The 22,668-nt window shown below is 28.9% G+C and overlaps 3 protein-coding genes and 1 pseudogene across 4 annotated transcripts; 2 read left to right on the top strand and 2 right to left on the bottom strand.

Annotated features, from left to right (window-relative positions):
- Window positions 1-195: 195 nt before the first annotated feature.
- Window positions 196-10,492, bottom strand: LOC111033894 (ionotropic receptor 93a). Its single transcript, XM_022314835.1, has 8 exons — window positions 10,192-10,492; window positions 9,508-9,626; window positions 9,199-9,381; window positions 4,779-4,937; window positions 4,424-4,601; window positions 3,380-3,679; window positions 2,266-2,443; window positions 196-1,361 (listed from the first exon to the last, which is right to left on the bottom strand). The coding sequence occupies exons 1-8, from the start codon at window positions 10,283-10,285 to the stop codon at window positions 899-901; spliced, it is 1,674 nt and encodes a 557-aa protein (XP_022170527.1). The 5' UTR covers window positions 10,286-10,492; the 3' UTR covers window positions 196-898.
- Window positions 10,493-11,442: 950 nt separating this feature from the next.
- On the top strand, window positions 11,443-13,483 carry LOC111033897. Of its 2 annotated transcripts, none has more exons than XM_022314838.1 (6): window positions 11,443-11,521; window positions 12,093-12,241; window positions 12,316-12,495; window positions 12,567-12,730; window positions 12,809-12,909; window positions 13,153-13,483. In XM_022314838.1, exons 2-6 carry the CDS (start codon window positions 12,153-12,155, stop codon window positions 13,201-13,203), a joined length of 585 nt encoding a protein of 194 aa, XP_022170530.1. In that variant the 5' UTR covers window positions 11,443-11,521; window positions 12,093-12,152; the 3' UTR covers window positions 13,204-13,483. The 2 variants fall into 2 exon arrangements, with proteins under 2 accessions (XP_022170530.1, XP_022170529.1); XM_022314837.1 differs by lacking the exon at window positions 11,443-11,521 and adding an exon at window positions 11,529-11,693.
- LOC111033896 (GPN-loop GTPase 3) lies at window positions 13,314-21,336 on the bottom strand. The gene is made up of 5 exons (XM_022314836.1): window positions 21,266-21,336; window positions 15,844-16,040; window positions 15,555-15,769; window positions 13,834-13,939; window positions 13,314-13,770 (listed from the first exon to the last, which is right to left on the bottom strand). Exons 1-5 carry the CDS (start codon window positions 21,308-21,310, stop codon window positions 13,488-13,490), a joined length of 846 nt encoding a protein of 281 aa, XP_022170528.1. The 5' UTR covers window positions 21,311-21,336; the 3' UTR covers window positions 13,314-13,487.
- Window positions 16,047-18,496, top strand: LOC111033895 (annotated as a pseudogene).
- Window positions 21,337-22,668: the final 1,332 nt, after the last annotated feature.

Below are 22,668 nucleotides of genomic sequence, written 5' to 3'. Positions count from 1 at the left end.
TACGAAATGATGACTGATGCATGTAGGTATAGTATATATGAGTTCATTAAATTATTACTGTAATGATGAATGAATGACGTTGATAAATCGGTAGACGATAACTGTATACCTAACACGTGGAAAATATTTCCTAACATAATTAATTGTACAACACAATAATTATGTTGTAATTACAAAATTATTTTGTTCAGAGTATTTGTTTAATCCATCCCTTTCTAGGCAGGGTTTTTTTCTTTAAATCGGCCCCTGTAACTTCTTCTAACCTAGGAGACCCGCTGCGGAGTATTTTGAACCACGTTTAAACTTATATCAAGTATCATATCCAATCCACATCAGCTGTCAGATTGTCCATCCGAGTGAAATTAGTTCACAAAGCAAAGTGAACCAAATACTGAGAGCGCTTAGGATTTTTTAAAATTCACATTTTAAAGAGGTGCTCTCACAAGAGTTTTGAGATTAAAGATGGAAATTTTTTTATTTGTAAATGTTACTATTGGTTGCAGATCACAATAGTAATAGTAGGTAGTAATTTGTAATTTTTTTTTTTCATAAATGCTTGCCATTTTTGGTATCACTAGTTAGTAGTTACCAATTTTTAAATATTCTTTGAGATATCAGAAGAGTTTAGAGGGTAGATAGTTTGAATTACGTTCGAAAATATATCAAGTGCCATATCCAATCCACCTCAGGTATATTACACATTTAAATCGAATTAGTTCGCAAAGCGTGGTAGACCGGCTTCAACTGCTCAGGGACTAAGGTACTAACACTATACCTACACCAATGAAATAGCACTGTATATTGTGTATTTAGTCATTATTTTTTCAAGGTCGAAGTCGGGTTATACAGCTAGTATAATAGGTATACCACATAGGTATCAGCTGCAGTCTACGGTGGATCAGTACTGAAATCGTCGTAATGACGATTTTCCGTCCAACAGCAAAAACGACGACGACGGCGGCGGAGGCGATGAAGTCGAAGACGACGATCCGCGGAAGGCAAAATGCGTGGCCGATGCGGCGTTCATGACGTTGTCGCGGTGGCTGAACGGGTACATAGCCTTTGACGGCCGACCGAAGACTGCGATCTCGCACCGGACCACGCCACTGTGCAGCGGATCTTGCGAGCGGCGGCCGAGGTCGGCGGCCACGAACCAACCGGTGCGCGTGGACAGCAACTCGAGCGTGAACACGGCCGCGGCCATCGAGAAGCCGCACACTACCACCGCGTAAGTGGTATACAGGTCCGAGTTGCGGAGCTGCCGCTCCTTGCTGCCCAAGTTCAGAGGGCAGATGACCGCCTCGGGCAAGTCTTTGGTCTGCAAATGCCTCACGATGCCCGACTCCATGTATGACAGCATTCTGTATATGATATCAAAATAGTAATTTTTAATATTAACATAATGTAGATTGGTAATATTTAAATTGAAAAAAATCTCTATTTTATACCAAAATCGTAATCGTTTCTTGATTTGTATACTTACATCGATTACAATATTTGTAATCGACATTTTAGAATCTAAAATTTAACAAAAGCCATTAAGTCTATAATATTATTCATTGATAGGTACCTAATTATATAAATTATTACTTATATTATCTAGCTCTATGTCAATGTTAAGGGCAATTTGGTTTTGCTTAAGAAACTTGAATCACAAATACAAATAAATTATTTGTTGTCCTAATTATATTTCGTATTAAATGTATTTTAACTAAAAACTGAATTGATTACTAAATATTTATAAAATAACAATACAAATTAATACAAAGGTCCTCATTAGTATCTATTATAGTAATTTAATAATATTAAAAAAAAATAGACCCGAATTTTCTGAAGTGAATACCGTTATATAGGCAACAGTGATCCGTTTAATGTTAAGCGTTAAACCTTCACTCGCACCTGCTATAGTCTATATTATATACTTTTACATATATTATTGATATTTTGGTATACTATGTTTCTTGTTTACCTATAAGTATTATTTTTCTGAATTATTATCGGTCTACTATTGAACCAATATTTGACTATATAAATGCGTATTTTAAAATACGTGGACGTATATATAAACACGACCGAAGTGAATGCCTAAATGAATATTTAACTTTGATTGCATGTAAATAAAACATTTTACATTTGTTTTTAAACATCGATTTGTGTAGCAAGGAATGAGTAAACGAAAGTAGAGAAGCGCACAGTGCTTCTTGTACCCCGTGGAACTATCCCTGCAGGCGGTTAGTATAGATAGTTGTTTAAATAAACACTTACATTGGATTGAAAAGTGGTGGTAAAATACTGTGTTTAGGGTAAACAAATGACATTGATCTTGTCAAATATGGCTCTGTAGTCAACACATAACGACACCGTTCCTTCTCATCCGTTATTGACCTTTCGATGTGCAACATCAAAAAATTTAGCCAATTCTTATCGTGTAGAAGCAACGTTCCTATAATATTGTATACGTAATGTGAAAAAAAATGTATTCAAAATTAGAGTGGATCATTTTTCTCCAAAAATGAGATACCGTTTTCCTTCACTGTTCATATTCCGCCACAAAAATATATAGGTAGGTACTTTAATACTTTATTACATTTTCCAGACACATTTTGTATCACTAGAATCATGTCAATTTTGGTTCAAATGTTAAAATTATTTATTTATTTTTAAACATTAAAAATATTATTTTTATTTGTATTGTACTATTATGTATGCAACTATATGAAATGACAATACAGATTTTTTGTCTTGTATTCTCATATTATATAACACTCCTAATATTAATAATAATACCAATAAACTATAAAGATAACTCAAATTGCTGATAATTTGTAAATAATATTTAATTTAAATTAATTTCATATTTAATGTTTACCTATTATACTAATATAGTCTATAGACAATAATATTCAGAAGATGATTGATACCAATATAAATTAATAAGAGGGTAACAGTGTAGAGGAATACGGTATATTTGTTTTTTTGGAAGGAAATGGCTACGGCCCAAAATTATACTAATTGTATAATATATACAGACATACAGTAAATCATAATATTATACCTTATACTACTAGACAAGCCATGAGTGTATGGAAAGGTAACAACATACTTTTTGATTACTTGTACGTAGGGTAGTGCAGAGTAGCAGGGTAAAATCTATAGATATTTAGATTATTGTATTTTTGCGTAAAGACAGTTTACAATGTTTACATCACTACTATATTATGTTGTTACGCAGCCCGCATGCAGCTGTTGTTATACACAGTTCTTGTCTAGTAGTATGAGGTCTATGCAATAAATACAATCAAACATTTTAAACAGTGTAATTATTTAAAAAAAATTAATTATATTCATCCAGAAAATAGATTTTATTTTATTTTCTTACCTGACGAAATATATTTTAAAATTGTATCAATTTCGTCGATATTTATAACCATAAATTGACCATTTCCCTCAAACATTGATTGTTTGAGTGGCTTCAGATCGTTGTCCACCTTGACGATGTACTCGACGGCACTACCCTCTGAAGAAATCCATCGATACTCATTACTCGCAATATCATCTATTCTTTTTATTGGTAACGTGAATTTGGAAAGTGTTAAAAACGCAGTCAAATTGGCTGTATAGAATGAGGTCAATATCATTATGAATATCCACCATGTGGCGAATATGAGTCTTGCAGAATCTATACAAACGTTTATAGTTTAAAATCTCAAAATTATTTGATTATACAACCAAACATCGGATAAAAATGTATGATTTACAAATGTAGTACTTATTTGTATATCTAGGTAGATTCTTATGTCATATAATAGTAATATAGTATGTATAGAAGTTTATATACAGGGCTTAAAGTAACACAAAATGGCAATGAATAATACTGTAGCGTGCCACCTGCATACTATTTTGAGTGTTCTATATAAACTTCAATAATTCTTACTACCCAAAAATATTAATTGTATTTCACTATCGTTGCCGACGGTGATGGAGGGGAGAGTTAGGTTCTTGTATTTATAATCACTAAATTAGTAGTAAAAAAATTATTTATTGGAGGAAATTGTTTGATTCAAATTAAAGGCTGCAGTGAACTAGCGTATCTTTTGGAGAAAAAGCGGTCAATTATGTGAGGGAACTGAGCCTTCTTCCATCTTTATCACCACTACTTAATAAACTCTGTATATTTTATAGGAAGATAATATTAATGACCACATTTAATTTATTCTATATATATATCTACAGTTGTGGTAATAATTATATTAAAGTGCAATATGTCGGGGCTAAATAATATTGTTTAATTATGCAATTATATATAGGCAGTTGGTACATATTATTACAACAGTTCGATATCCAAATCAAAAGCATTTGGTTGTATATTGAAGATAATTAATAATTATAATTAGGCATCTATTTAACGAGCTATGGTACGTACCAGTATCTGGGTTCAAAGATGATCCTTGTTTCATTAACGCGCCATATACGAACCAAACACACGTGGGTATTGGATATATTATCCCTGAATCGTGACCACAGAGTTTATGCCTTAACATCATAATACCGTAAATAATTGGACCGACTGCTATCAGTGACATCAAAATTAATAACCATACCTATAATAGGCCAATATATTGTAACAAAAGTCAATTTTTGAGTTATAATATTAATTGGATCGATAAATTATACATTTATATTTTATTAAAATAAACAAAAAGTAGATTTATGTCTTTGACACAACCACTATCATCGATTATTTAATTAGGTAGAGACTTTTTTAATTATAATACTACCTCCATTTCAAAAGGAGCTAATAGACCAGATCCAGTAGCACTTTCTTTGGGTCTCTTCATAAGCACAACATATTGAAATTGAGTCAAATCAATGCCCCACTTGACAATGTCGTCCAGTCCCGGCAAAACCGGTATAAAAGCAGCTGCCATATCTACTTCCTTAAACAATATATGATACTCTATAATAGATGTATAATATTTATGAATAAATGAATTAGGTTATCGTAAAAAATGAATTTACATTTTCCTAATAAAAATACACGTGACGTGCGCCACGTTCAAAATTTCTTTTTTTAACAAAAAAGAAATAAAATGAAAAAAATTTCTGTTTCATGATTTAAAATGTCGAAATAAAGTATATTAAATATTTAACCATGTATTTAATGTATTGTAGTTGACGGTATTGAAATTTGATTCTGGTATCGGGATCGGTACCGGTGTACATATGAAGTTATACCGTTATACTAGTGCGCTGGTACACCGGTACGTATCAGAGTACCGTAAAACCAAGATACATAATAGAGTAACCGGCATTGATTAAACCACAAGTATAACAAATACTGAAATATAAACACAAAAATTTGCATCAACCCCCACATTTTTCATTCAGATCTACGTAAAATATGTCCAAACGTACGTTAAAATAAGCACCCGACAAACGGTATAATAATAATTGTATGTATAGTATTGCTGTCGTGACTACATTTCACGTACGTAACGTCGTAACTACATAATGTGGTCCAGCGATTTAATAAAATAATGAAATACCTATGTTCAACCAATATTAATTTTCCTTTTTATAGTAATCCCAGTAGCCAAATGGCCAAATATATAATATATAAGGTACCTGATAGGTATAAATAGATTGATCAAAAAAACGTTAACAATAGACAAATCGTATTATTATTGTACAGTTAGTATGCATAATGCATCTTATACAGTGTTCTAGTGTTCTTATAATTATACGTTTATACAAAACACACACTCTATAAACAAGTTCTATATTCTACTTATAATTATTTTTGAGCTACATGTTTAAGTGTTTTATTTTTTTAAACGAATCATGTAAAAAAAAACTTGTTTTTACACAGCTTTTATATTAAATAGTTATTTAAATATTATTTTGCACTCTAATAAATTATGTCTATTATTGCATGTTGATAATTATTATAGGTATATATAGATAATATATTTATATGTACCTTCTACCGTCTTTAGATGTATTGATTTTAATATTTTCCTAAACAAGTGACCGTTGGCTATTGGTTATTGTTTTGTATATAAAGTAATTAAAATAATGAAGAAGAGTTTTAATATATAATGAAGTCAGTAATCGATGTATTATATTGAATAAACGTAATATTAAGGGGATAATTGAAAATATGCATTACCAATATTATTGTATTCTCTCTCCATTTATAGGTATGGTCCTAATAGTAATTTTTGTTACTGAATGAACATATAATTATCTATCATAAAAATGTAAAAATATATTTATCGATTTTTATTCATTCAATGTATGTAAAAACTACATCAACACCTTGTTAATTTAAAAACAAATAAGTAATGTTGTATAAAATACTACCTAGTACCTACTTATATGAGTTCTAGTAAAATTCAAATTTGTATATTTATTTATGTATATATATTTTTTTTATTGATCTTAAGCCCTGTAATTATGTGCATTAACTGTTTTTAAGTTTACTTATTACTGTGGGGTAGGGTATGGTTGGTTTATATACTCATATTATCAACCTACTATATACTGTCTATTATTGATCATTTAGGTTTTTCGGAATAACTAATTTATCTTCAACAAACCAACATCAAATTTTTTTTTTTTTTGCTTAAATAACTCGTATACAACGAGTTTTAAGTTGCACACATCTCATCTTGAGTTTAATTATTTTATATCTTTAGTTAATTAATATAGTTTTCAGTACCAATAATTGAATGATGTATAATAATTATAATTTATATTATTTGTAGTGTGATTCAATTGATTATCATAATACAGTAGAATAACGATAACTCAAATTTCGAGAAAGTAAAAACCTTGGTAACTCGAACTTTTTCACTTATCCCTTGAGGTGTATAGATATGTTATGAGAAAAAGTTGAAATTGAGCAAACCTATACTCTGTAACGAAAGAAAAAACACCAGTTCTGAGCCCTTGTTTCCCCTTCCACTGGTCATTACCAATGCCGCTATGTGGGAGATGCGCGTCGACTGATGTATTCTCTTTTGGAACGGAGTATAGTAACTATATAACTGTTGTGAGTATTGATCAATATTCCAAAGGAGCAAAACCATAGAGACTAACAATAAAGACAATTTTAGGATTTTACTACGATTATCAATATACGATTATTATTTATAAATGAAAATGAATATAAAAATGAGATAGGAAAAGAAAGTGAAATTGAAAATAGGTAAGAACAATATCAACAAAATAAACATTTTAAAAGAGTTATGGTAAAATCTACCATATGATTTTATTGTGGTTAAACATAATAATAATAAAAATAATGGTAAAACAATCAAAATTCCAAACTTCAAAGCGTTATAACTTTGAAACTAAGTCCGACCGACAAATTCTGAATGCAATATTGTTCTTAACTATAGATAAAATATATAGGTTTCCGAAACTTTTTTTCCAAAAATCGCTTGGAGGTTCATCTTCATTGTTATTCCATATTTAATTATATTTATGCAATAAAGTGATTATTTAACACTAAACACTGATTAGTGTAATAGTGTTAACTGTTTATTACGATATAATATTATCTTAGTAGTTAGTAATAAGTATAGGTAGCATAGAGGAGTGAGGGTTTTATGTAATATTTCTATAAAATATACTATGCTACCTAATACTTAAAAGGCTATAAATAATAATATTTACAGTTATAAATAAGTACTTCAATATGGCTTACCAGCTTTCAAAAAAAGTTATTGAGGGATACGACACCCAAATCCCCCCATCGTAATTACACCACTATCGAATTGTTTTTATCCGAGAATCCGAGATTCCGAGTTTAAAAAATTCAAATAAAAATAAATAAAACAAACTTGAACAATGGCCTTTTATTAACAAACTAAACTGTATTTATAAAAGTATTATTTTTATGTCTAACTTGATATTATACACATTCCAAGAAAAATAACAAACCCATAAAAGGTCGACTATAAAGGGGTAATATACGATTGCGAATGGAACGATTGCGAACGGATCTTTTCCGGTAACACGTTTGCGAACGTTTTTACCTTCCTTAAATCATGCGGTGTTGTCAGATTTGGTACCAATAACAAATTTTTAAATAATAATTTAAAATTAATCATATAGTAATATAAGGATTTTCTGCTATTACGCCGGGCGATAAGATAGATAGGTACGATGTAGAATATCTATAATATTATATCTTTATTAATTTGATGGAAAATTCTTGTTCCTTCCTACTTTAATTTTACCAGTTAATATAAAATCTCTAAGTTTTTATAATTATTTTTTAGAACTACTAATGGCCCAGAGAGCTTTCACAGGACGTACAATGGTCAGTTTTATAGCCCCCATCCTCCAACACACGTAGTTATATTAGTTTTAAAAGAAATACAAGCTCAAACTTTGGCAATAATTAATTCTATTAAAAACAATGTACATAAGCCTATGGCCAAAAAAGATAAAATTTTAATGAATCAACTTTACAAAATTATAATGATTATAAAGTACACAAAGATCTAATTTTATATTTAGAAAAACTGGAAATTCCTACCAGGGAAAAAATTTTAAAAAAAGTAAAAATGTAGAAAATTTTTTTTAAAAACTATTATTTTGAGTGTATTATTATGTATAATATTATTTTTTCATTCAGAACTCAGATATTATCAGTATTATTAATATTTATACAACGAAAACAGTTTTAATTAATCAACATTTTAAACATTACTTATTATTATTTTATTTTAGTTTGTAACGAAGAGTTGTTGTCTTAATTGTATTATTAATAGCAATAGTTTATATTTAAAAAAAAAAAATGTTTTAATTGAACTACTGAACAAAACATATTCAGAAATATAAACTTGGCAACGTAGTATATAAAAACGTTCGCAATCGTTCGTTTTTCGGCTAAAAAACAAATTCTCTGATAAGCGTCATTCGTTCGCAATCGTGTTATAAAAAAGGTAAAACGTTCGCAATCGTGTTGTACCCCTATACAGTTGTTATACATTTATAATTTTATTTATCTATAGGCTATAATATTCAAGTCCAAAAGTATAAATCGTCTATATGACAAGAATTTCGTTTGCAATTCCAGGGTAAAAAAAATTTAATATTTTTTAATAAGTATTCAAATAACCCATATTATTAAATATAAAAAAATGGAATTATTTCTTTTAAGTAATTTTTTTTTTTTTATCTCACCCCGTGAACTAGCATGTAGATGATGCTGCCATTTTCATTTAACAAAGTTTCTCTCGTTGGTACCACCACATCGTAAGTGAATCCGTACCGTTGACGAAGCGTTTCCACAATTTCAAATGCAATTCCGTGTCCTATAAGCGTACCGTTGATTTCTCTTGTAACCCAGCTCAGAGGTTTTGAATTCTGTGAAACAGAAAGATGTTTCAATGCATAAATCTCTTAAAAAATTATTTTTTAGTTAAAACCATTTTACTTTTTGTACTTAGTAGTATGATGTAAAATTATTATAATTGTTATAAGTGCACTTACTGGAAATGTGGCGATTTTCAACCGTTTACCCCTCAATATTTCGTATTGAATTTGAAAGTTGTTTTTCAGATCGCAATGATATTCGGTACTATTCATGAATTTCGCTTTATGCTCAGAAACTAAATTTATTTAAATAATTTCAATTTATGCTCACTTTTTACTCATTATACAACTATTATAATGCATTTCTTCATTCTTGGGATAATAGGTAGGTAGGTGCTATAAGTTCAGTATTATATTCTTACAGTAATCAACCTTTTGATTTGAAAGTTTTAGCAAAATTAAAGTTAGTTCTCCTCTTGTCCGATTTCATTTTTGATAATATTTGAATTCGGCGGAAAAATGCCCACATAGAGATTGTATGGATCACTGAAAAATTGTATTCCTATGTAATTTTGATTTGTAACTGAAAACTCGAAAATATTATTTCTATAAAATATAAAAATGGAAAGTGTTCTATGCAATCTATATATAAACAATAGACATTTTTCTGCTGAATTCAAATTTTTTTCATATTTAAAACTATACATACGTTGACAAATTGTAATTTTAAGTCTACCTCTCTTTTAATGTAGAAAACAAATATTTTAGCTACAGCGCAGGAATACAATATTGTTTAAACGGAAAAACGCCATAATAATAGGTAAAGATAACTAAACGCGAAATTGGCAACTTTAAACTTACTCCATTTCCACGGTGGTGGTAAAGTGATTTCTGTAATGTTCGACGGCGGCCAATTGGCACAAAGCGCCAACAACAATGTATTGGTCAGCGCCATAGAATTTATAGTTTATAAAATGATTAAGTCCATGGATGAGCTTCGGCGGTCGATGAGTGCTTACTGTCGCCGCGTGTCCGACGCTCACCCCGTGATTTATTTCGAGTTGTGCTGTCAAAACTGTCTCCTGCGTTGAATAAAATATGATTAAACCGAAATGATGTTTATTTAACCGTAACAATCGGTCAAAATATTATAGAGGTTTTAAAATAATGAAACGTTTGTGTTAAACATATTAACGATAACTGTGCGAACCTATATGCGCATACTATAGGATTATGACATATACGGATATACGTATACAGAATGTCACTGAATAATTTAATTTTGTGTGAGTTTATATTGTTACATATACGAATACGATAGTAGGAGTTTAACTACGCTGACCACCATATTGTTAAAACCAATAGGTTTTCTTTGATTATTCAGAAATTTAAGACATAACAAGCGGTTTTCATCCCCAATCAATTCCAAATTTAAATGGTTTTGAATCACCATTTGTCAATGAACAATATTGTGGCTGCATAGACACCTAAATATATTTATATTCAGTCAAATACTCTGATTAAAATATGTTTTCAAGTTTAATAAATTGTACCGTACATATCGTACGATTTAGTTCATTTGGTGCGTTTGATGTGCTGCGATGAGTTGATCGTGGGCCTCCTCCCCAAATAATTTTCAAATAGATTTCAATTTTGGAACATGCAGTAGGAATATCAAACAATCTGATATTGTATTTATCTCAATTAAAATATCTTATCTGCTGATTGCCCATCTTTAATATGGAGGAATTTTCAATTCAAAGAAACCTAATTAAACCTAATTGAAAATACTGCGTTTTTGCAAAAAACCATACTATACTTAATTATTACATATAAGTCTATCAATGCAAATAAACTCAAGCATATTATAACAACTGATGTGTAGGTACTTATTGCCTACTTCCAGATTTAGGTACAGGACAAATATACAATTTTTTTTGTCTCCATTATGTCAGCTCATAATTGGTTTTGCCTCTGACCCACGAGTAACAGCAAATTTGTTAGTCACCTAGACAGCATTATTTTTAATGATAGATTTAATGATTAATATTATTATAATATTGTTAACATAACGTTTTACTAATATTATAATTTATTTTTAAGAATCCAAAAAAAAAAAGTGCATGAACTTACAAGTACTGCTTATAATGATTCAACAACGGTAACTATAGAAACTGACCGAGACACGAATGTAAGTATAAAAGAAGAAACAATATTCGAATCTAATAATATTATTATAGTTCAATTACTTTAGTATTTATATGTACCGACCTACGTAAATAGTTAAACACTTTATTATAAATATGGAATCATACTTGGACGAGGTAAACAACAACAGAAATATGGGTATAACAACACTATTGGTAGGTTATTAAAAATTATTTAATAACAATTATTAATAATTATGTTGTTTGGAAAATACAGTGATGAAATATGGTAATATAATGAAAATCAAATTAATAGGTCAGGTATTACATGAAGTAAGAAAGTATGAAAGTTAAAAAAAAATATTTGTACATACATGCTTATTTTATTAAATTGTTTTTTTTTTAATATTAAATACCATTTTAGCAAATTTTACTTTCCTAATTTGGTCCATACAACAAGAAATAATTCCTCATATTCCCTCAACATTTAAAATACAATATTATATTTTAACCAATTTTTATGCTTAGTGATGTATTTATATATTTTACAATATTGCTATACCCTCCACAAGTAAAATATAAACTTACATTAAGTACCAAATGTTTGATTTTAAGGAGGATACTGTCAAAAACAGAAATTTGGATCAAATCACTTCACTTAAATTACAAGCCCCTATGTCTGTAAATCGTTTGTGCATGTTGGGTACATATGTACCAAATTTGGTGGAGCTTGATTTAACAGACAGTTTTCTTCCGTCATTCAGGTTATTTCCACAGCGTATAAATTAAGCAAATTATAACTAGCTATAATTAAAACACAATGTTCCTATACCTATAGAGATTTTGCATTTAAACTTGATAATTTGAAAGTTCTAAAAGTAGCCTCATGCAACCTAAAGTCATTGGATGGAGTTTGGAACATACCAAACGTGGAAGAGTTATTCGCCTCTGACAATGACATTAGTGACCTAATGTTATGCTCTACACTGGTTAAACTCATCACTCTTGACTTATCTAGGTAGATATATTTTATCATATAGGTATCATATTAAACCTGTTTAAAATTTTGACTAAAATAAAATTTTATAGAAATAAAATTATGGATTTGACGAGATTACACTTTTTAAACTTCTGTGAACAATTACAATGTTTATCTTTGTCGGGATGTCCAGTGGCTAAAGTTGAAAATTTCGAGAAAAATGTTCGGAACATTTTACCAAACCTGAATCATTTTAATGGAAATCCACCTTTAGGTAAGAGATTTGTATGGATTTAATTTAACTTGAAAAAACCTATTAATATTTTATTGAATATTGATCATTTCATAAAAGAAATTGAACAAGTTAAACCCAAATTGACCATACAATCAATAGTTTGTGGCAATATTACTGCTGCATTACGAAGTAGAAAAACATACTCCAGTGGAAATAAGGTACTTATCTATACCTATAGTATATTAAGTAAAAAAAAATTCATCACTCTATGAGTGAGTAATAATAATTTTTCATGAAAAATTAAGTATTGAAATTTAGTGTTAGCTAGTGTTGTAATAATAACATTACAGTAGTGAAAATAAATTATTTAAAGTAAAATGTTTTTTTAATTATCTAATCTTTGATATAATAATTTTTTTAATGTAAACACAAATAAGTAACAAAAGTACTTAATTTTATAGGAAGTACAGTTTGGAGATATGCATAAAGTATTGAATGATGACGAGAAGTAAATAAAAGATATTATAGAGTTTAGAATAATCTTAAATTACAAAACTAGTTTAACATTAAGGCATTTTATTAATACAGTGATTAAGTTAAATAAAATGCACAAACTGTATTGTATGGTTACATATATTTTTTTTTTAATTTTCTTAATTTAATCAATGTATAACTTTAATAATAATAACACAGTCTTCACAATTAATCATAATGTTAACGGTTACGCAAACAAAATATCATCCATATTTAATTATACACAAATTGTATCACCATAAATGTGTAGCCTACTTTAACTCTAATCAAATTCTTCAACACCTCCTGCATTATCATCTGAATCTTGTTGATCAAAATCAGTCATACGAACATCTTGATCTTCACCATATTGAATCATTGTGTTAATAGTATATAGTAAACCAGAAATACTTTCTTCATCTTTTATATTTAATGGAACAAATTGAACAAGACTATAGTCTTCGATCATTTGACCAATACATTTAGATAAATGCCGATATTTCTTTCCCCAGCTTGTATGATTTTTTACATCGGACAACAATGCACGAGTATCTGGCTCTAAATAACTAAATTAAACAATTTTAAGTTTAAAAATAAAACATTAAAATAAAGAAAAAACAAATACTCACTTGTCCAAGTGTTTTCTAGCTGTCTTACTAAGCAAATCCATTTTTGAAAGAACATTAACATGAGGCAGTTCCAAATTTATCATGACCGATAAAGCAGCCATTGTTCCTATAATTTAATTTTATAAAATATGTTTATAAATATTCATAGATATTAAAAATAATGCATGCAACAAAGATTACAAGATTACTAATTAGTAATCATCCACAAGATGAAATCTCACACAGAGCAAGATTTTATCATTGACGATAAGCTTAAAAAAATGTATTATATAATACAATAAAAAAAATGTAGAATGTATACTATATGCACGATGTTGTTATAAATTACGTACAAACACAGTTTAAAAAATCCCCCTTCCCTTCCTCAGGACAAAATAAAATTTAACTCCCTATAAAACTTAGATATCTAATAAATTAAAATCTCCGATTACAAAATTTAATACTAAGACGAATCAAATGATACATTTATATTTATATTCTTTTCTATTTTAATTTAATATACCTATAGCTGTATTTAACCATATAATATGGTAAGTATTGATGAAACCACATTGTACTTCGAATTTCCCAAGCAGTAAATTTTATTAATTTTTACCTTATTGACATAAAGTATTAATACTACTAATATATCATAGTACTATTACATAACTTTTTTGACAAAGAAATTAGTAATTTCGGTAAGTATTCATATATTGTGGGCAAATAATGTAAATTTTTTCGTGGTTTTATATACAAAGATCATTTCAAACTTTGTATCCAAATATTTTACATTTAACTTGTTCATCTTATACAAGTCTATATGTCTTTTAAGAAGTATGAGCAATTATAGAAAAACATATAACCCAGCTAACTGCTTAAATGACATAACACTTAATTAAATACTAGAAGTGAATTTCAACATTGAATGAAGTGCCCAGGATCGCAAGACCCACAGAGAACAGTAACCACAACATTAAGTGCCTAGATAAGTGCTAAAAAATAAAACTTAACAAATTTAAATGAATTTAAATGTATGATTACGTAATTTTAAGAAGATTCTTAGTGTATGAGAGTAATAAAAATAACTTTTGAAATTCCATCATACAAAGTAATCTGGTGGATATTGAATATTATTTTGGATTTTCTCTCCATGACTAGGAATAAAAGGTTACAATTAAATCTATGTTTTTAAAAAATATTAAAATAATACTGTACAAGTTTTAGGCATAATATTAAAAAATAGTGACAATTTGCAAATCAAGCTAGACCAATCAAATGATGCAGTAGCTAAAACCAACCAAGTTATCTAAAAAATAAATAATAAGAATCAAACAACCAAATATTAATTGGAAAAAACCCAGACGATGACAATTTGAAAACTAATTACTTAATCGATAGTTAATAATTATTTGTCTATGAAACATGCACCAATAACTAGTGTAAATGTTGAAAGGTATTTTAACTGATGTCTACAAATATTTTAGCCGGTAACCATCAATATTTATATGATGATAAATTAATCCAAATATATCATTGAAGATTTTTTATTAAAAAACTAAAAAATAAATAAACTCGTTTTTTAAATTAACAAAATAATGAAACATTCAAAAACTGCTTTATTTTATATTTTAAATGCTTTTTCTTGCGTCTTTCACATGTAAAGGACTTTTGTTATTCATTTATTATAGATATAACTTTAAAATCTGAGCCTCATTAATAATGATTTATAATATATATATTACCAGAAATGAACTTTGGTCCATCTACCATAAACTGAGAATCAATCAACATAACTGAACACACATTAAATCCCCAGTTTTGAAGTAATTCTGCCAGTTGCTTAACAGTTTTCATATGGGTATACAGTTCTATTTGTCCAGGTAAATCAAATAGAATATAGTCATCATCATCTTCACCCAACTGATCTCGAAGCCAATCTTGATTTTCTATTAAGTATCTGCAAGTCAAATAATAATATTTTGTTAAGATAAAATACTTAATCTGTATCTAATAGCTAACAAGCTAACTTACTCCATACAAAATACCAATCCTCCATTGGGTCCAAAATGTAATATTTCATCGTCCATTGCATCATCAACATGAATCAATTCACGAATATCAACAGTTGGAGAGTACTTGAAACGTTCAGCTGCTGGATCCAAATTAACTACCATCACTGAATTTTTTTCATTTTCAATATGTTCTGCTAAAGCAGAGCAATATGTGGACTGAATAAACATACAAGTAATAATTATTGTACATAATTTCGGTAGTGATTGATTAAGACACAAGGATGACAGAAAATATGTATAAAAACTGAATGTTTATTGTTAAAACAAAAATAAATGTTTTTACAATTAATTTCTTTACAATTTTGTAAAGAGATAATGGGGCAAAAGTATTTTGAACAGATTTTTTTCCTAAAAAATTTTAAAATTTTAACACTTGGTATGTTTACAAACCATACAGTAGTTGTTTAACTAAAAATACAATAAGCTAAGAAACTGCACCTATTTGGTGCCTTTATTATATAAACCAAATAAGGCTAAAATGCACTTTACCACGCCCCTCACGAATTTCGATTTTTTTTTTTTTAAAAAAGACGTGTTTTTCAACGCTGATTTCGAAACTGTTTGAATTTTTGTGCGGAAACCATTATTTTGGAAGTTATAGCCTTCCAAAGTTTGCGATTTTACGTTTATACGCATGCGCTCAACACCATTATGCATTACTGCCGCGCGGAGCGTGTATAACCTATTTAAATTCTTTTTACTCTTAACCCTGTGACCCACTTGGGGAGGTGTTGCACAGCATGTTGGGGGATATTTTCGATTTGTGGAGCGGAGCGACGGCGCCGAGGAGCGTAGCGACGAGTGCCGCTAGCACCGCATCACTGCGGCTGTCCAAAAACGAAACACAGTAACTACACCTCTTGGCTCTTATCAAAATCGACTTTTTTACATATTCATATTCCTTGTTAAAATGCGGATTTTTTTTATTCTAACCTCTTTGTGGTATTACCATTAGTTTAGAATTTAGTAATCAGTAACTACCATTTTATTTGTATGATAAGATTTTTTCCAAATCCAAAACACAGTATCTACATCAAACAAATTTAAAAAATGAAATAATTTTTCATTTCTCTTTCCTTATTCATCAATATTACTATACTAGTTTGTAATATGGATGAATAGTAAGTATATTACATAAATATTACGTTATTGTCTCAAAATGCTTAGTTTAATATTTCTTTATTATAATTTTTTAGTGTGTTTGCTTTACATGACCACGACTATATTCACACTAGAAGTTCTTTAAACAATAATGAATCAGATGCTATACAATTGGATAATGAAGATGACCATTCTAATGAATCTTATGAGGTATTTGATGATGAAATGCTGGATCCAACCTTTGTTTTTAGTAATGATATAAATAAGGATTCTATATATCAGTTGAATTTGGATGTATCTATAGATTCAGTGAGTTGTCAAAATTTCACTGAAAATATCCATGATTCAATAATTAATTCTCCATTACACATACCAATTCCAACAAGTAATAAAAAATTGAGTCCTGCAGAATTAAAGAATAATAGGTTGATTAAAGAAGACAATAAAAAAGAAAAAGCTAAACTTAAACACCCATTTAAAGATATAACATGTAAAGATTCTTGTAGACAACAATGCCGCCATAGTGATCTAACAATAACTCATAGAAAAGCTCTTTGGACAGATTTTTGGACTCAAAATTATGTTGGAAGGATGAGATTTTTAGCAACATGTTTAGATATAAAACCAGTTAAACGTCGAACAACTACATCAAGTTTAGCAACAAAAAATCAATCTCGTTTTTTTTATCTACCAAGTATAAATAGTAACCGATTACAAGTGTGTAAATCAACTTTTCTATGTACTTTTGGCTACTCAAACGATTCTATTATAACTGAACTTTGCAAGTATATGAAAGGTGACACCTCTTGTCTTTCAGCTGTGAAAGAGTATAGGGGTGAAAATAATAATTTGAGAACAATTGACAGGGAAATTATAATTAACCACATTAAAACATATAACCCATGTATAAGTCATTACAGAAGACACAATGCTCCAAATATTTTATATTTACCCAGGGAACTGACAGTGAAAATGATGCATGATGATTTTTTTTCAAAAAATGAGAAATTAATTTGTCAAGAGTTGTACAGAAGTGTCCTGAAAAGTATGAATATATCATTGAAAAAACCAAACTCAGATATGTGTGAAGATTGTTGTATGTTTAAAAATCAAATTGAAAATTTGGAAAATGAGAATGAAATAGAAGTAATTAAAAACAAATTGGAAGAACATAAGTTGAAAGCATATCAAGCTCATAAGATGTACAAAGAAGATGCTACAATAGATATAAGTGGCACTTCATTTAGAGTATACTCAATGGATTTACAAAAAGTATTGTTACTTCCTATACTACCAGAATCAAAAACTAGTTTCTTTACTAGTCGGTTAGTAGTTTTTAATGAGACATTTGCCACATTAAAACCAAAAGGTAAAGGGTATTGTGTGCTTTGGCATGAAGCTATAGCAAGCAGAAAAGGAGAGAATATAACAGATGCCATATTAGCCTTAATAAAGGAAGAAAGAGATGTGACAGATTTCATATTTTGGGCAGATAACTGCACCGGACAAAACAAAAATTGGATCTTATTTACTGCTTTAGTTTGCAATGTTTGCATATTAAACACCACCCATAACACTGTTGAAAGTATTACGATTAAGTACTTAACCAAAGGCCATACGCACATGAGTGCCGATGGCATTCATGGCAATATTGAGAAAAAAATCAGAAAAGTAAGAAATGTTTATGACTATGATGATTTGAAACAGACAATTCTAGAAAGCAGACAAAACTTAGGTATCATTGATCAAAAAAATTTTTTTCAATGGACAAGTAAAAAAAGAACAACCAACATACTTTTAGATCCTCTTAAAAATTTTAAACTACAAAATGTAGTTTTGGTCAAATTTATAAAAAACTCATCAAAAATGCTATATTCAACCAATTTTGATGACAAAGAACTCAAAGAAATGGATTTTTTACAAAAGAAATTTATAAGGGGTATTAATACTTATAAACCAAAACAAATTGATCAGCCAAGAGGTGTGTGTGTAAATAAAAAAAATGAAATCATTTCAAAGTTATTGCCATTGATGCCAAAAAGCAGGGAAAATTTTTGGATTAATTTACCAGTATCCGTGACATCTACTGATCTAGTAGTAAATATTGGTCTAACGGATGAATTTTTAGATGAATGTGTGATATAAGATTGAAATTGTAACTATTACAAAGACTGCAAAATAAAGTAGGATAAGTTAGTTAATAAGGTATTTGTTATGAACTTTAATCATTTATTATGTATATGATTTTTTTATACATATTTTTAAATTTTGTTATAATTTTGTTATAATATTTAAAAAATTGTAAAGTGATACTTTTTATTTTGTTATTAAATTGTGAGCAAAGACTGCATAATATTGTGATCAACATTATATTTTTACTATAAATGTGTGTAATAACTGCAAGAACTGCATATATTTTTTTTTAATTTTGTTATTATTTCATTAACATATATTTATAAAATTGTTAAGTGATACATTTTAAACTTTAAGATTTATTAACTAGTTTTACTATAATATGTAATTGTTTATTATACATTTAATTTTGGTATTAAATTGTGAGCAAAGACTGCATTATATTGTGATTAACAATGTATTTTTACCATGAATTAAAATAATGACTGCAAAGACTGCCAATTTAAATAGTACAGCAATATATATCTCACTAAATGCATTGTTTTATTTAAATTATAATAATACATAATATGATTATATTAAATATGATGTTCTCCTATTTTAAAATAATAAAGTTATATTACCTAACATATTTTGTTCATGTTTTATTTTATATTATGAAAATTAATATATTATTGAGAACTTATTAAAAAGTTTTCCATGTAAAATAGTATCCTATCAATGTATATTCCTGATGAAAATTATCAATTTTGTCCTTGGCTCAGACTTACAGTGGCGTATATAGGATTTTGTAGGAAGGGAAATATACATTAGCAAACGTATAGAATTTCCCTCAGGGGAGGGGGTAATTCACCTACCATCGACATCACAATATTATGAATTATTAACAAATAAGAGTCCATGGGAGAATGGATCTATCCTCCACCCTGTAAATACGCCACAGCGGATTTATGACAGATACTTGGTTTTGGTTTGGGATTTATGAAGTGAATTAATTTCAATGAAAAGTACAAAACACAGTATTGGCTCTTGCTGTGTTTTATAGTATTCATTTAAATTAATTCACTTCATAAATCCCAAACCAAAACCAAGTATCTGTCGTAAGTTCGAGACAGAACAAAATTGATAATTTTTATCAGGAATATACATATTGATAGGGTCCTATTGTATCTAGAAAAAAATTTCAATAACTCATAATCAAAACTTATCAGTGGCCCAATAATGTTTATTAAACTGGCTCTCCTGTAAAATATTGAAAGTGGTAGTTACTGTGTTTCGTTTTTGGACAGCCGACTGTACGATGTTTCTTCAAATTGGTGGCTCGGTGCAACAAAAATGCAATTTTCTCAACCCTGTGACCCACTTGATTTTAAATATATTAGGCATACGACTGTTTGAATGACGAGGGATATGTGCATTTTAAGGTTAATCATAGTATTAATTTTAAAGTTCCCGAAACTCAGCAGCATACAAATACAATTGAAGGCCTTTGGAGACATGCCAAATTTTCACTACCTCAATATCATAGGAAGAAAGATTTTATAGGAGGATATCTCGCCAAACACATGTTTTTAAAACAAACTAAAAATAAAAATGACGCCTTAATAGAGTTTTTCAAATTAGCTGGACATTTGTACAACGCAAATGTCCCAATTAATGTTGAGCAAAACTCAAGTGATACAGATGATAATGAAGAAACAGATGAAGAAACTGATGATAATATTGTTTATTAAATATTTAACATTGTGTATAAGTATAATATACAATAAAATAAAAAAAATTGAATTTCAACTTTAAAATTATTGTCCCCGTAAAAAGAATTTAAATAGGTTATACACGCTCCGCGCGGCGGTAATGCATAGTGGTGTTGAGCTCATTTGTATAAACGTAAAATCGCAAACTTTGGAAGGCTATAACTTCCAAAATAATGGTTTCCGCACAAAAATTCAAACAGTTTCGAAATCAGCGTTGAAAAACACGTCTTTTTTAAAAAAAAAAAAATCGAAATTCGTGAGGGGCGTGGTAAAGTGCATTTGTTCCCCAAATAAGTTTAAAAAATTCAAGTCCAAATACGATGAGGATAAAAAACAATTTTCTATAATAATAACATAATCCTAGATTGGAAATATAAATCGTTAAAAATTTACCTTTCCGCTTCCGGCCGGTCCCATTACTAACTGAGCATACCTCATTGCTTATATTTGTGGCGGTACTCAACGCTACGGTTTTTATTTATTATCATTTATTATTATATTGTTTTTTGTGTTAGTAATAATTATCTTGTTACGGTCTGACGTTATCGTCGGCGGCCGAGTGAACGTTCCTTACTTCACTCGGTCAATGACTGAGGCCATAGAGTAATATATGAATATATAGAATATTATTCTTAAAATGCTTGTGCTCGTGCTCAACTTCAACATTTATTTTCTCTGATTTAACATCAGTTGATTTTTTTTTCTACACTTTTTTTTGATAACCAAATGTTTCCTTCAGTGTTCGGTAAATGTAAATATAATATATTGTAAAATAATTTTTTTAATTATTTTATTTTGATTCTTAGACAGTGTTCATAATGTAATTTTATTTTTATTTTGTGAGTGTACGTGTTCCACTTTCCACTTTTTCAGTAGATCAACACTCTTGTTTTTTTTTTGTATATATTTTTAAACAAAATTTTAGTTATTAAAGCCACTAGTAAACAACTATGATAACTTGACATATATTATTCAAGTAAAATAAAATAGATTTTACAAATTACAAAATATAAAATTAAAAATACATCAATTTTTCGACTATATAATAAAGCCGGCCTACAAAATAAATGTGCTTATCATTTTTATTGCTAGTACTGATTTGATGTGTAAAATAGAGTGGAGATTACTGAAAGAAATATTAAGGGATTTAAGAGAGTTAATTAAAATTTGCAGTTTAATCTGCAGAGCATGGCTGTCAAATAACACATCAGTGAAGTCAGGGATACACTCATTTGAATGAAGTGTACAAAAATGCGAGTCGTTAAGTCCTTGTTTGAAAGAGTAACAAACTAATAAATAATGCCGTCTACGTAAACAATACAATTTTACTACATTGGGACTTTGTAAATTTTTGTTATCAAACCTTTTTTTACTCCTTAAAATATATTTGACTGAAGGTGGCCATGCCCCCCTTCCAATTTTTTCTTAATTATTTTAAGTTTGGCATTTTTATAGACATTTTGATTTTTATCAATTTGTTATGCTTTGATTACAAGGTGCCATCTGCTATATAATCTTTTTTTAATGAACTAATTACAGTCAATTATTGACTCGTTGTGTTCAGAGTTCAGATATACTCATAATTGACTGTGCATATATTATAGGATGTATTATGTAAACTGCCATATGCCTTTACTCCGTTCACCATGATAAGTTGGTAATTACTTTCATTCGAATTGATCTAAGAAGCGTGGATTTGGGGTGATTGTGGCGAGGTACTTCAATAATGTACCTATTTTGCCTATATAATTCGCCTGGCAAAACATATTTTTGTGTAATATATTTTATCGAATGAC

This window comes from Myzus persicae, unplaced genomic scaffold, assembly GCF_001856785.1.
Source record: "Myzus persicae strain clone G006 unplaced genomic scaffold, MPER_G0061.0, whole genome shotgun sequence".
NCBI lineage: Eukaryota > Metazoa > Arthropoda > Insecta > Hemiptera > Aphididae > Myzus > Myzus persicae.
This window is presented reverse-complemented; position numbering and strand designations above follow the sequence as displayed.